This window comes from Etheostoma spectabile, chromosome 8 (assembly GCF_008692095.1).
Source record: "Etheostoma spectabile isolate EspeVRDwgs_2016 chromosome 8, UIUC_Espe_1.0, whole genome shotgun sequence".
In the NCBI taxonomy this organism is placed as follows: domain Eukaryota; kingdom Metazoa; phylum Chordata; class Actinopteri; order Perciformes; family Percidae; genus Etheostoma; species Etheostoma spectabile.
The window spans coordinates 4,133,168-4,147,597 of NC_045740.1; the positions used below are offsets into that span (position 1 = coordinate 4,133,168).

Sequence of the window (14,430 nt, forward strand, 5' to 3'; positions counted from 1 at the left end):
TGTGTGTGTGTGTGTGTGTGACAAGTTCAGCTGATATTATTTTTTAATTATGTCAGGATAGAGCTCTAAAACTTAGCCTTATATGTGTTTTCCTAGCTCTGTGACCCACCTCAACACTCACCTTCGCCGCGCCATAGGATGTCCAACAGCCCTGAAATGAAGGACGACCCCATGGAATGCCCTCTGTGCATGGAGCCGCTGGAGATTGATGACGTCAACTTCTTCCCCTGCACTTGTGGCTATCAGATCTGCCGCTTCTGTTGGCATCGCATCCGCACAGACGAGAACGGCCTGTGCCCCGCCTGCAGAAAGGTGAGATTGACACGACAGCAGAGAAACTCCTCACAACTGAGGGGAGAGTTCTGTGTCTTGATAAAAGGAAGGGATAATGATGAGTGATGAATATTAATACAGAGATAGATAAACTCTGATCCTCCTTCTAAAGCAGCTTGTTAGTTAAAGCATCAGCTCATCATCATTTACAATTTTCAGCTTCAGCAGTTACCCACTGTCCTTTACAAAGCCAAATGGTGGATAATACTATCATAATTCTTTTTTATTATTTGTAGCCGTACCCAGAGGACCCTGCTGTGTACAAGCCTCTGTCACAGGAGGAGATCCAAAGGATAAAGAACGAAAAGAAGCAGAAACAGAATGAGAAGAAGCAGAAGGTGACAGAAAACCGAAAGCATCTGGCCAGTGTCAGAGTGGTCCAGAGAAACCTGGTGTTTGTGGTGGGGCTCTCGCAGCGACTCGCCGATCCAGAGGTGAGTGGAGTGTCTACGCCACAAAGCTCAGTGACGTATGCTACCGGTGACATTGGAGCGTTGGAACTGTTTTAGCCTGATGTGAATAAGGCTGTGACAAAATGAAGGCACAAGCTCCCAGATTTATTTTGGACTTTTCTGACAGATGAAAATCATAAATTACTTTTGAAAGGGAATTATTCTAATGCACATTTTAAAGTTCTCACAGTAAAACCTCCCTCTGAAGCCTCAAGGGTAAAGTTTGTGTTGAATAATGTGTATAAGAGTTCACAGTGCACCCAAAACGTTGGGACAAGTGATATAAATATGTTTTGATATTGTGCCCACAGGTCCTAAAACGACCCGAATATTTTGGGAGGTTTGGGAAAATCCATAAAGTGGTCATCAACAATAGCACATCCTACGCAGGTTCACAGGTGAGAGTTTGGATGAAAGGAGGACAGGATGTACTTGCTATAAATATGTATATAAATATCCAAACAGTAGATGTGTTTGACTTGTATGTTTACTCTAATTTTGTGGTTCTTCAGGGGCCCAGTGCCAGCGCTTATGTTACTTACATCCGCTCTGAAGATGCTTTAAGAGCAATACAGTGTGTGAACAATGTGGTTGTTGATGGAAGAACTCTCAAGGTGAGAAGTTGACAACTGCTGCTGTGGTATGAGTCTATGATCAGAAGTTGTATTTGCATAAAAGACACGTGATATAATTTATTTGTATATTTTCTTCCTGTCTGTAAAACAGAAAACATCCTGCGATGTAAAATAGTAGGAATGAACTCAAAGTGCTTGAAAGAAAAATCCATAACTATCATTGTCTTCGCTTTCTGTCTCTCTGTAACAGGCTTCTTTAGGCACAACAAAGTACTGCAGTTACTTCCTTAAAAGTATGCAGTGTCCCAAACCTGATTGTATGTATCTACATGAGCTGGGGGATGAAGCAGCTAGCTTTACTAAAGAGGAGATGCAGGTGAGATGCTTGTTTCTCTTGCTGAAATGGAAATGGAATTGTCGCTATTTGCTTTGTGTGTTGATCGCGGTTCATGCTTTGTGTATTAAGAAAAGGAGTTGACTCATGTTGTGCCCGTTTCTTTTTAGGCGGGCAAACATCAAGAGTATGAGCAGAAACTCCTCCAAGACCTCTATAAAATTAACCCTAGCTTTCTACAACCTCCAACATGTGGAACAGAGAAGTTAAAGAGTAAATCCAACTCCACACAAAGGTTGGTTGGTGTTGGTGTCATTGTCTTTAGTTCTTCCTCGCATTACTTCCACTTGTGCCAAACTAGCTAAGCTAAGACTGTTTTGTTCCTTAGCAGAACCAACGGTAGCAATGGTAAAGATGGGTGGCCGACGCTGTCAGGACACAACAAACTGGCCAACGGGCTTTCAGAGGACCGCAAGTCTCCTCCGCTGCTAGACTATCTAGACCAAGAAGTTCTTACTTCAGATGGGCTAGAAACAGACCTGGGTCCTGGTCAGCGTACTGTGCTGTCTCCTTTCTCCTCTAACTGTGACAGTAACAGGTAATAAAGACTACAAAGCTATAGTCCCAATGTGTCCTTAAAGAAAATGGTTGTATTTCTTTTTCTGTAAGCATTTTAATGTTAATATGTATCTACATTCTGTCTTCAGTCCCAGTGATAAACCTCCAGATTCAATTGGTATGGTGAATGGAGAGACTTTACAACAGGTGAAAAGACCTCAATGTTTTATTTCACTTACATGGAAATGAAGGTGAATCAGGGCTGAGACAGACAATCTCACAAGTGTTTTCTCTTTCTTCTCTCCCCTCTCTCTTCTTCCAGATCCCCACCAGTGACTCCCCATCTCCCCCCCCGGGTTTAAGCAAGCCCAGCTTGGTGGTGCCTATCAGCATGTCAGACCTCACAGCCCGTTCACCCTTCGAGGGAGCGGCGGCTGAGTCCCAGTCGCTCTTTTCAGACAACAGTAACTTCAGACATCCTAACCCTCTCCCTGCTGGCCTGCCCCCCTTCCCCAGCTCCCCCCGCAGCAATTCTGACTGGCCCATGACCCCTGAACCACAGAGCCTCTTCACATCAGGTACAATGGAGATTTACATACATGTTTTGCATGTCTTCAGTGCTTGGTTGGTTGTGCTTTTTGTCTAATTTGCAAATTCCCATTGTTTTTATAACACTGTAGCCACTGTGTAGTGTTGTACACTAAAACATTGATTGTAATAGGGGTGTCTCGCTAATTTATTTTTCTTTCTGATGTTGCATTTTGCTGGAAATTACAATTTTAAGAGAAGAAGAAGAACAAATATATCAGACATTTTCATTTAAATCAACTAAACAACACATTTATTTGTGTATCAAGTGTGTTGTTACAAAGTGCTTCACAGGGAAAAGAAAAAAACAAGTACAATTCAACAATGAGATAATCAAACAGAATGCAGAATGAAATCAAAGGTGAAAGGTGGTGACAATTTATAATTGCAAGAATGGAAAGGTAAAACCATAAGAAAGAAAAGTAAAAAAAAAACCTCCTATGGCTAGTCGACTAAGAGTTGCTCACATGGAGGACAACTCCAGTAATGTGTCTTTCTTCTTGCCTCACAGACACAATACCAGTGTCTTCTTCCACAGACTGGCAGGCGGCCTTTGGCTTCGGGTCGTCCAGCAAGCAGCAAGACGACGATCTGGGCTTCGATCCTTTTGACGTCACTCGCAAGGCCTTGGCCGACCTGATAGAGAAGGAGCTGTCCGTGCAGGATCAGAGCCCCTTGTCCCCGGGGCTCCTCTCCCATGGTGGGAGCAACCATGGTCCCGGCCTGCCTCCTCTCAACCCTAACCCCAGCTCCTCTCACCACTTCCCCAGCGGCCTGCCACGCCTCCCCCAGCTCCACCACAGAGCGATCTACAGCTCTTTCAGTTTTCCCGGCAGTCAGAACAGCCAGGCCAATCAGCAGCAGCCATCCGCCAGACACCCCTGGATGGGCGTCCCGACACGAAATAACCTCACACACTTGAACCACTCAGCCAGTGCTGCCTCACACAGTAATTTCCTGGACCTGAATCTGCCCCCTCAGCACAATACAGGGCTGGGAGGGATCCCCATCTCAGGTACCAGACACCTCTCTGTGTGTTGTGGAAGCAGTGCATGTTAAAACAGGAAGCACATGTGTTGCACAAGGATGTTATTTGATATCACAATGTATGTACACTGGCACATAGCATTTTGATACTTGCTTTTAATTAGCGTTTATTGACCTTGGTAGATGCAGTTCTGCAGCTGACCACTAGTCTTTGATCAAAACACCTGAGGCACTGACGTACCTGTTTTCTTCTCTCCTGCAGAAAACAGCGGCTCTATAGACGGCTTAAATGTGAAAGAGTGGCAGGATGGCCTGAGAGCTCTCCTGCCCAACATCAATATCAACTTTGGGGGCCTCCCAAACTCTTCTTCCTCTTCATCCTCCTCATCCTCCAACAGTGTTAATCACATCGGTGGGCCCGTGGGGCCAGCAGGCCTCTCACACAGCCTGAGCTGGGACGGCACAGCCAGTTGGATGGACCCTGCTATCATCACAGGTAGAAATTGTTACTGAAATGGTTAAGCAATTAAATTAGTTGGGTGATCGAGACAATCGATCTAATTTATAAAGCATGAATGCCAAACTTTTGTTGCTGTTTAATACCATTGTAACTTAAATTAGAGCTGCAACAATTTTTATTTTCAATTATTCTCCTGTTTATATTCTCAATCGTTTGGTCTATAAAGATTTAAGAAAATTTGTGAAAAATGGCCATCATTTCCTGAAGCACTTTAAAGTTGGACATCCAGTATACTGAAATGTAAGACAAAAAAACTAATTGTCAACACTGGAGGAACTGGAACCATCAAATGTTTGACAGCAGTGAAAAATGACGTAAACAATCAATTCTTTAAAATAATTAATAAATACAATGTTGGGTTTTGGACTTGATTGAACAAAACATAATAATTACAAAATATCACTTTGGACTCTGGGTAATTGTGATAACAATTTTCCCGATATTTTCTGACCCTCTTTATTGACTTTTAAAGAACAATAAATTGTAACAATATTAAGGAGAGGAATTGCTGTTAACAATAATTACTAGTTGCAGCTTCATTTGCATGACAAAACAGCTGAGTTATTCATTAATGAGGGTATTAGGAAGCTGATTTACCAGAAACATCCTCCAATACAAAAGCAAGAATAATTTGAATTTGATCTTCTTCTCCTTTCTCCAAAATAATAATGCTTCTTCAATCACAGTAAATAATTTGATTCCTGATTAATTTTCTATGGATTGTATATGTGAATCTTATCAAGATAAATATTGATTTAATAGCATTAATCCATTCTGACAATCAGTTAGATTTAATGATGTGTTTAACGACAAAGTAACTTTTAGTACCAGAAGGCCTATTGTGTCAACAAACCTGAACAAAATTATCTTCACGTTATTTGTATACTGCATTGTTTTGTTGAAACATTAATTAATTAATTAATTAGTCTCTACACTGTGTTTGTCATTACTCATCTGTTCTGTGCCCCCCCCCCCCCCCCCCCCCACCCCCCCCCCACCATCCCCACTCCCCACCCCCCCCCCCCCACCCCCCCACCCCACCCCCCCCACCCACCCCCCCCCCCCCCCTCCCCCCCCCACCCCCCCCCCCCCCCCCCCCCCCCCCCCCCCCAGCATCCCAGCCCCAGCAGGCAACAGTTTAGACTGTCTCCAGGATGACAACCCACCACACTGGCTCAAGTCCCTGCAGGCGCTCACAGAGATGGAGGCCCGGCCACTCGGCGGTGCCCACTCCTCCCCAGCCCTCCACAGCGGCCTTCTCGACGCCCACCTCCCCCTCCACCACAGAGCCGCCGGCGGCTGGGCTCCTTACATGCCCCCTCCCACAGCCAACCCCGCCAGCCAGTTCCACTCCCCTCCTCCAGGCTTCCAGACAGCCTTCAGACCCCCAGGACAGCCCGCCACAGAGCTGCTACAGAGTGCCGCTGTGGACCGCCACTGAACACAGACTACGCAGACACCCATCCATTCCCCCACTACCACTTTATACCCACTCATCCTGTACCCTGCTCCCCACCAATCACCTCAATGCAATACACACCAATCTGCAGAGTATGAAAAATTATTAACAAAGTAACAAACATGCTTTCTTCTTTTTCTCTTCCTCCTTCCTTTTTGTCTAATCCGAAAGCCTATTTGTTTTTGTTTGTGGAACACAAGTTATCGGTACCCTTCATCTGCTACCATCACCACTCCTTAGAACTAGTTCTTGGCGTAACATGGGATTCATCTGTGTTCTCACTGTTAACGGAGAGCACAAGAAACAGAATAGCGTTGAGCCCCCAGTGGTGCCAGTAAGTAATAACTCCACAACTGGCAAAGAAACAAATTAGCTGAAGGGAGATCTTTTTTAAAAGTAACTATTGATTAAGCATGAACAACATTGTGTTTTTGAAAGTTGAAGTCACGATTAGTATTGTCGAAGAATGAAGCAAGCTGTGAATCTGCTCTTGAAGCTTTGCCCCAAAGACCCTCGTCCTCCCCACTTTAACAGGAGACTGTGAAGCGGTTAACCCTTACAGCTAAGTTGTGAATACGGCGAGCTGAGAGAGAGAGAGAGAGAGAGAGAGAAAAAGGGGTTGGCACTTAGCTTTTTTGAGTGGTTTTTAAAAAACACAAAAAAACACAAAAAAACAAGTTAAAAAAGGGGCTGGGATTTGGCTGTCAGCGAGTGAATGCAGATGACACAGGGGAGTTGAGGGCACAGGCTATGCATGGGCTCCCTGTTAGGTAGGGACACAGATGGCCTGCTTGAAAGGCCGCTTGGCCCACATTCCCTTTAGTGCAGGGCTCCCTGGACTGGCCCCGTCCTGCTTGAGGGGAAATTTTGCTGAACCTCTGTATCAGAGGGTAGAGCACTGCCTAACCGCGGGGCGCCATGGCTTTTGGAGATTGTGGCCAACATCCTGAGAACTAGGGTTAGACTCTTACTCACAGTGCCACTGTGTGGTACCTACAGTAGCTAGCCCTAACACGGACAGCCACCAAGTAGATACGACTGGATGGATGAGGATATGTCAAAAAACTAAAGAGGGTAGCAACAGGGTTTGTTTGACCCACGAGGGCTTAAACGAGGCCTTAACATGGACAGATGAGAGAAAGGAGCTCAAGTGAGTGAAGGGGGAGTCTAGCGTCAGTGATCGCTAAAAAAATATGCAATATTGCATATGACTTGAACAACTATGTGATTGCGTGTCTCAAAGGAAGGTGCTGCAAGACAATACCAAGTACTGTAGTAGGAAAGGAGCTCTCAGCCTTTAGGGTTTGAGATCGACCTCCGACCACCGCCTTTATTCTTTTTGAAGTCTTAATTCTGATCCATGTTCGCTCTGTCTTTCTCTCTCTCTTACCCACCCCACCCCTTCTGCTGTTCCCTATTTAACAGTATTTCACAAAAATGAACAAACTCATCCAGGAGAAACCACACAGAGTCATACAGTGGGTTTTAACATGATGTTGCGCGAAAAAAACAAAACAAAATTGAGGCGCTTAAAGGAAGTGAACTGTCCTCTGCAGGTCTGGAAAAATGAACCTTAAATAAAACTGAAAACTCAGAGCTGGTGTTTTGTTTGCTGTTGTGTTCTCAGCACCCAAATTCAAACATGTGCACTTATAAATATTTAAACATTAAAGTACTCACCCCATACTGTGCATAACTCCTCAGGAAGGTCACTTTAAATCACTCATGCTTGTCGTTCCAATGTCCTCCACTAGGGGGCATATCACGTTGTCAGTGATGAAGCTCTGCAGTCAAACTTGAGTTGAGCACACACACACACAGGGTTACCCAGAATGACTCTGATACTACAGTTTTTTGCACATATACCATAGTTATTATCACTAAATAATTTTAACATTTCTAAGTATTTACTAGGCACAAATGATTAAATGCAAAGATAATACAGATAAGAATGAGGCGTTCTATTCTTTAGTGCCATGTTTGTTATCTCAGTGGGAGCAGAGAGAGTGTGCATATCACAGCCTTTCAGTCTGTAGCTCGGCTCTCTCCCCGGCCAATGCAGCAGTAGATACCTGCAGCAGATGCTGCTTTTTTCTGTCCTGTAGGTCTTCTGACAGACACAGGGAGGAGCACTGTCGATACTCATACAGTGGCTTCACTATTTCTACTGTTAATTGGAATCAGGTGACTTAATATGCACATGATTTAAAATGTTATTATTTTGGGTTTTGCAGTCCCCAGGAAGCAAGCCCAAAGTTATTCCTGTTTATAGTTGCAATTTAAGAGGATTTTCAAATAACTCCTGAGGTTATTTTGCTGATTAATCATTTAGTCAAGTCTGAGACTGTGCCAGACCAAATTGAGACTGCCAACAATCATAACTTCTCTTATAAAGAAAGCTGCAACCACAAAATGTTGGACCTGCCTTCACTATTTTTGCTTATCAACCATCCTGAGCCTAGGATCATCTTGGAATATTCTCGCTGACTTTGAGTTTTATCTTTGCTTAGCAGCTTTTAAACTGTCCTTACCCCACATGTGTGGTGTCCCTTTTTCAGCACAAACCCAGCTATAAGTCGGATTTTACATTTTGTCAATTTAACAAAGTGTAAAGCTGCCAGGAACCCAAAATACAAGAAAAACGTTTAAGTTCATAGTTATTTATACACATATTATTACAAAACAGATAATACTTAAACAATTATTGTTTAAGTATTTATAAACACAATACACCAGACAAATGTAAGAAATAAAACTATGAACCAGTATATTTATATACTGTATATCCCAAATCATTTTGGGATTTTGTCATCAGAAGTATTCATGCTTGTTATTTTTATAATAAATAAAACATGTACGCTAATAGGCAGATTCTAAACAATGATTCAATTATTAAAATAATTAAAAAATATTTTTTTAATTTATTCTGTTGATCGACTAATCAGTTCGTTATTAATAAATTATTTGGTTCTGGTGTAAGTGGGCAGGTGGGTAAAACAGACAGCCCCTTCTGGTTTCAGCCCTTCTGGTTTTCAGGTCCTCTAGTTTGAGCCCCCTCTTTTTTAAGCCCCCTCTAGTTTCAGGCCCTCTGGTCTCAGGCTCCAGGTGCTGAGGGGGCTCTAGCAGAGAAAGGTGAGTGTGTGTGTGTGTGTGTGTGTGTGTGTGTGTGAATAATGCAAGTAGGCAGCAGATTCAGAAGCTGTGACAATGAGTCAGCAGCAAAACAGATGGGGAGGAAAGCTGAGAGTGTTCCCGGCCAACGTACACTCATCAGCAGACACTGCACTGAAACATAATGGAGGTGTCTTTGAGATGATGCATACCTGACAAGAATAACATACGTTTATTTTCTACAAATACAGAAAATAACTCCAGTGTTTGGGCCTCATTCTTTTTGCTCCAATGCAAAAAGACCGAAAACAAAAAATGAGTTTATTGATTTGCTTGCTGAAACTGCATATTCATGCTCATCATCATAAGGGTAAGGGGAGGACTGGGAGTGAGGATGAATGATGAAGCAAAAGAGGTTAGAGGTAATTCATTGAGACAAATCCCCTTTTAGTGGCTAGTGGTGTTGATGTGAAAGCATCAGAATTGGGATTTTTGCATCATTCTGACTTCAAATTCCAGCCTGCAAATGTCTAACTGAGGTTTAGCGGATAAATTTGTGCAAACAGCATTTAACTATGGCCAGGTGTTTCATCAGGACAAGCAGGAAAAGCCCTGATTTATCACTCTGTCCTCTGCGGGGGTTCAGTTGGTTAAACTGCTGAAATCTCGCTTTCCTTGAGGACTGCAGCTATGAGGGCACATGGAGAGGGCACGGCAGCTGCAGTGGCTGCCGGTAAGAGAGAGCTGCCTGTGCTGAGAGGCACTGATGGATCAGGAGACAATATACAATAACACATTAGTTGTAGTTTTTTTTGCCTCTCTTTCAGTGACATTTCACGGGGGAGTCAGAACTCTCAGGTGCTGCTGTTCTATCTGTACTTCAGTATTTTGTTCAAACTGGAGGTGAAGAAAGGTCACATCCACACTGACACTCCTCTGCACATATATCATACTGAATACTGCAGCAAAGGCTACTATATTTTCCTAAGACAGTGTATGAAAATGATTTCAGGAGGGGGGTAGGCCTTAATAATATTTTCTTTGAACCCTCCCCTTCACTTAAAAAACAGCATTACAGCAGTGTTAATATCTCATTCAATTAATTTAATTTATTTGATGGGACCTGACCTCATGTGCCTCCAAACTCTGTTTTGTATTTGTTATTTTAAGATATGCAGCCTGTATAAGAACTTTCCATCTTGCTTATGAATATGGACATTGGACATATGGACATGCAGTCATGCTTTGATGCTTTGAGCTAAATGCTAACATCAGCATGCTAACATGTTCACATTAACAGTGTAAGCATGCTCATGGTAAGTAGATATTGTTACAATATGTCCTGAGGGGAACATGAATGTCTGCCAACTATTATGGCAATCCATCCACTAGTTGTCGAGACATTTCACTAAAAAACACAAATATCAACCTTATGGTGGCGCAGGAGGAAAAGCTATGTTGACTTTGGGATCACAAAAGTCAATATGATTCATCTTCTGGGGAACATGACTGTTTCTACAATTATATGCCAGTCCATCTAATAGTTGTTGAGATATTTAAGTCCGGACCAAAGTAGTGGACTGATCGCCGTTGCATCCTTGGAGCCACATTACTAGAATGACTCAGTACTTTTACCTATGCTATGTGTTTTATAACAAGTATTCTTAACTGTCACTCCAAACAAAGGCTGAGGCCTAGGGGCCCCCTGACACCTTGGGCCCCTGGGCCTCTGCCTGATAGGCCTGTTCATTAATTCATCCATTAAGATCAGTACAGCTGTTTTGCTTTGTCTTACCCATAGACTGTAAAAAATAACCTTCGTGTGTGTGACAATCGGAACTTCTATTTAGAGGTTATGTGGTTTTCCTATGACATTAGGATGGTCGTTGATATATATAAATAATTTCCTGGCCATGGTCTGGCTGCCTGCATGGGAAACCTGTACGAACGGCTCCTATCAGATAGCACTCTCTCCATTTGTCAGCCTTAGACAGGCTCTCTCACCAGTGGAGCTGCCTGCACTGCAAGAAATTACCATTTTGACAGGTTGTGTAGTCTTACAGTATATAAAGCTATTATAACTACAGCTGCATGTTTTGCCACTTAGTTGATTAGTTGGTTAACAGAAAATGTATCTGTTTTGGTCATTATTCAAGCCACATTTAAAGAAAAAAATGACAGTATTCTGTAGTTTCATCTTCTACAGTTTACAATTTTACCACCTCTCATCCTCTTGCGCACTTTTTGTTTTCTTATGTTTTATAAACCTAACTATTCAATCAATAACCAATTGATTAATCAAGAAAATAATAAGTGGTTTAATACATAATACAATATGTTAGTTAAGTAAGTTGTAGTCTTAATTAAAACACTAAAAACCATTGTTTAAAAATGCTAGGAGTAAATAATTCCACTTCTTTGCACAGCTTTGCATTTACATTTTCTTGTGAGAACAAAATAAAGAAAGAAAAAGGCAGTTACTGTAGTTTACACTCAAAATGTTTTAAATTTAGATTAAATGACTCAATAAGCTGGATATTTTTTGCAGTGTGCACACAAGCCTTTACTGTAAACTCCTCAGCAGTCCAGTTAGTGTGTCATGGCCAGGAAAACTGACATGCTCCTCCATCATGGTACAATATGTAATGGATCTGTTGTATGAGGTCTGTATGTTCTGCAACATGGACCGTGGCAACAATGTCTTTGTGTCTCCTCCTGTAACATCAGGAAAAAGTCCCATTGAATGCATGTTTTATTTTCCTCTTTTGGCTTTTTTCTCCTAATGACATGGGTTATCAATATTTGACCTAAAAGTCAAAATGCCTCAGTACCGAATATAAAGTTGAGATCTGTTTTCAAAATAGGTTTAAGAAGTGATAACAAATCAATAGAGTACAGTAATGTGTTGCAAGAGATGAATGACTTCCAGGCTGTAGTTGAGACATCCAGTTGAATGAATGAGACCAAGAAATGGGCTACAAGCACGGATGGTAGTGGTGGCGTCTTAGTCCATTGACTTAAAGCAGTGGTTCCCAAAATAAATAAATGAATAAGGCTGCCTTGCCTTATAAGGAAAATTGATTATTTGGAACCCCCACAAGGACTCCTGCGGGCCACTTCCCCCACTTTGCGAATGTCTGACTTAAAGCATAAGTTTGAAATTTGGGAAATATGTTTTTCTTGCTGAGAGTTAGATGAGAGATCCATTCCACAAATATAAGCTGGCGCCGTAGCAGTGGTTATTTATTTAGCTTAGCTTGAAGACTGAAACATGGGGAAACAGCTAGCCTGGCTCCGTCCAAAGTTAACAAAACCAACCTACAGTTCTAGCACCTCTAAAGTTCAATAAGTAACACATTGTATATTATTTATTTAATCCATCCAAAAACTACACTGAAGCTTTTCAGAGAGAGCTAGGCTAGCTGTTTCCCCTTGTTCAAGTCTTTCTGTTAAGCTAAGCTAACCAGTTTTATAGTTAACATACACCAACATGAGTGGAATTGATCTTTGCATATACAGAAACTCTTGCCAATAAATAAAAATTTCCCAAAACTATTTCTTTAAAAGATCATAACAACAGTATCAACAACTAAACACCTTTTCCAGCTTTACAGTGACCTTTTGTGCTGCTTCAGACACAGCCCTTGTGCTCATGGTGATATCCTTTTGTGGTTTTGTGTTTGCCAGCCTCCTTAAGCGCTGTGCTGTGATGTAATTGAAGCGGGAAGGTCACAGTAGCAGTTTCTGTTGATGTTAAGTTTTGAACTTTCTCCCCCAGACAAGCACGCTGACACTGCACACTGGGCAGGAGGAGCATGTAAACTGAGATCCACATCGCCAGATACCACAAGGACACATCCAGGCTGGGAGCATTGATGACAATTTCTACTCCGGCTGGACAAACGATTGGAATGAAAATGTGTATTAACAAGTAATTGAGTGACAGTACTTTAATCTTAAACTAACTGAACAAATCTGCCATTAGGGTTAGTTCAGGGATAGTTCTGCTTTTTTTATCTATGCTAATGGCGGGATTCCGGAGATGTGGGTCAATCGATCCACCACTTTGGCCAAAAGGAATATCATAACAACTATTGGATGCATTGCTGTGACATTTTGTACAAACTTTACTGGTCCCCAGAGGATAAACCCTGATGACTCTGTTGATCCTCTGACTTTTCCTCTAGCTACTCCACGTGGTTGACATTTGTGTTTTTTAGTTGTCTCCACAGCTATTGGATGAATGGCCATGACATTTGTTTGAGATATTCATGTTTTCTTTAGGAGGAATTGTAATTACTTTGGTCATTACTTAACCTTTAATTCAAACTTTTAATTTCTCCAATGTTTTGGTTTATGACCAAAAACCTGCCAAACTGATGACATTTTCATCAGCCTTAGCTGTTGTTTCTTTAGTGCTAATTAGCGAACGTTAGCTTTCTAACACTAAGATGCTTGTCATCATGAACATGGTAGCATACTGATGTTAACATTGAGGCCCAGCTGTGCCAAAGTACAGCCTCGCAGAGCTAGTAGCATGGCTCTTTTTCCAGCACTGCTTCTTTTCATGGATGAGTGGATGAATAGATGGACTCATCAGTTTATAGATTGATTGTTTTATGGGCACACTGAGGGACGGTGGACAATCAGACATATTGATGCTTCTTTATAGTTAATGTACTCCATCATGCATTATTCCTAGAACACGGTGTGATGGCAGACACCACCACATGTGTGAGTGTGTCTACGTCAATGGAAATTGGATTAACTGATAAAAAGATGAGTGGGTCATTCTTGATGAACTCATTCCTCCTGATTGTCACACCTTCACTGGATTGTATCATCTCCTGCGTATCATTACAGTGATACAGGACTGTCAGTGGCCCGAGGTAAAGAGATACATTTAACTGGCCTGAGTTTCACAGAGACCATTTGTGGACTTCCACAAGGATGAGGAAATTATGGACGTGCCCTTAATTATTAAACAAGTGTGTCAGCAGCTCGGCCTGATGGAAGTAATGTAAAGAGGAAGTGGGCCAGAGAGAGGGCCTCTGGGATCGGGGGAAAGGTGGGGGGTAAGAGAAGCTGGTGGTCTTGGACCTGGGGTGGGATAGTGTTAGGCCCAAGGGCTTTGGCTCAAGCATGGGCGATCCAATAATGCTGTCAAAGCTATTTTGCACATTGTTAACATTCAGAACCTACTGTATATGAGGCTCTCAGAGGTGGACCACTGTGCATTTAGATTTACACAGCGATAAAGCCAACACCAGTGGACACTTGTGATTTGATATAGAGTGATCATATGGTACTGTTATGGGGCCACAATGAAAAGGCCCTTGAGAAACGTTTTGGATGATGTCAACAGGAATGGCATGGCATTTTTGTACAAGGGAAATGGAATGAGAGTCTGTCTTCAAAGAAATCGATCAGGGAATAGCCAGTGAGCCAGAGGCCTGACTCAGGAAAATCGGCCATCCTGTGTGTGTGTGTGTGTGTGTGTGTGTGTGTGTGTG

At 42.3% G+C, this 14,430-nt stretch overlaps 1 protein-coding gene across 1 annotated transcript in view; it reads left to right on the forward strand.

Annotated features, from left to right (window-relative positions):
* Window positions 1-7,402, forward strand: part of cnot4a (CCR4-NOT transcription complex, subunit 4a) — an 11,702-nt gene extending 4,300 nt beyond the window's left edge. Inside the window, 14 exon segments of the mRNA XM_032523837.1 lie at window positions 96-312; window positions 570-767; window positions 1,097-1,183; window positions 1,298-1,399; window positions 1,611-1,736; window positions 1,865-1,989; window positions 2,086-2,292; window positions 2,402-2,459; window positions 2,575-2,830; window positions 3,352-3,855; window positions 4,090-4,323; window positions 5,460-5,553; window positions 5,555-5,589; window positions 5,592-7,402. Coding sequence (XP_032379728.1) covers window positions 139-312; window positions 570-767; window positions 1,097-1,183; window positions 1,298-1,399; window positions 1,611-1,736; window positions 1,865-1,989; window positions 2,086-2,292; window positions 2,402-2,459; window positions 2,575-2,830; window positions 3,352-3,855; window positions 4,090-4,323; window positions 5,460-5,553; window positions 5,555-5,589; window positions 5,592-5,788 — 2,397 coding nt within the window. The 5' untranslated portion in view covers window positions 96-138 and the 3' untranslated portion in view covers window positions 5,789-7,402.
* The last annotated feature ends 7,028 nt before the right edge of the window (window positions 7,403-14,430 follow it).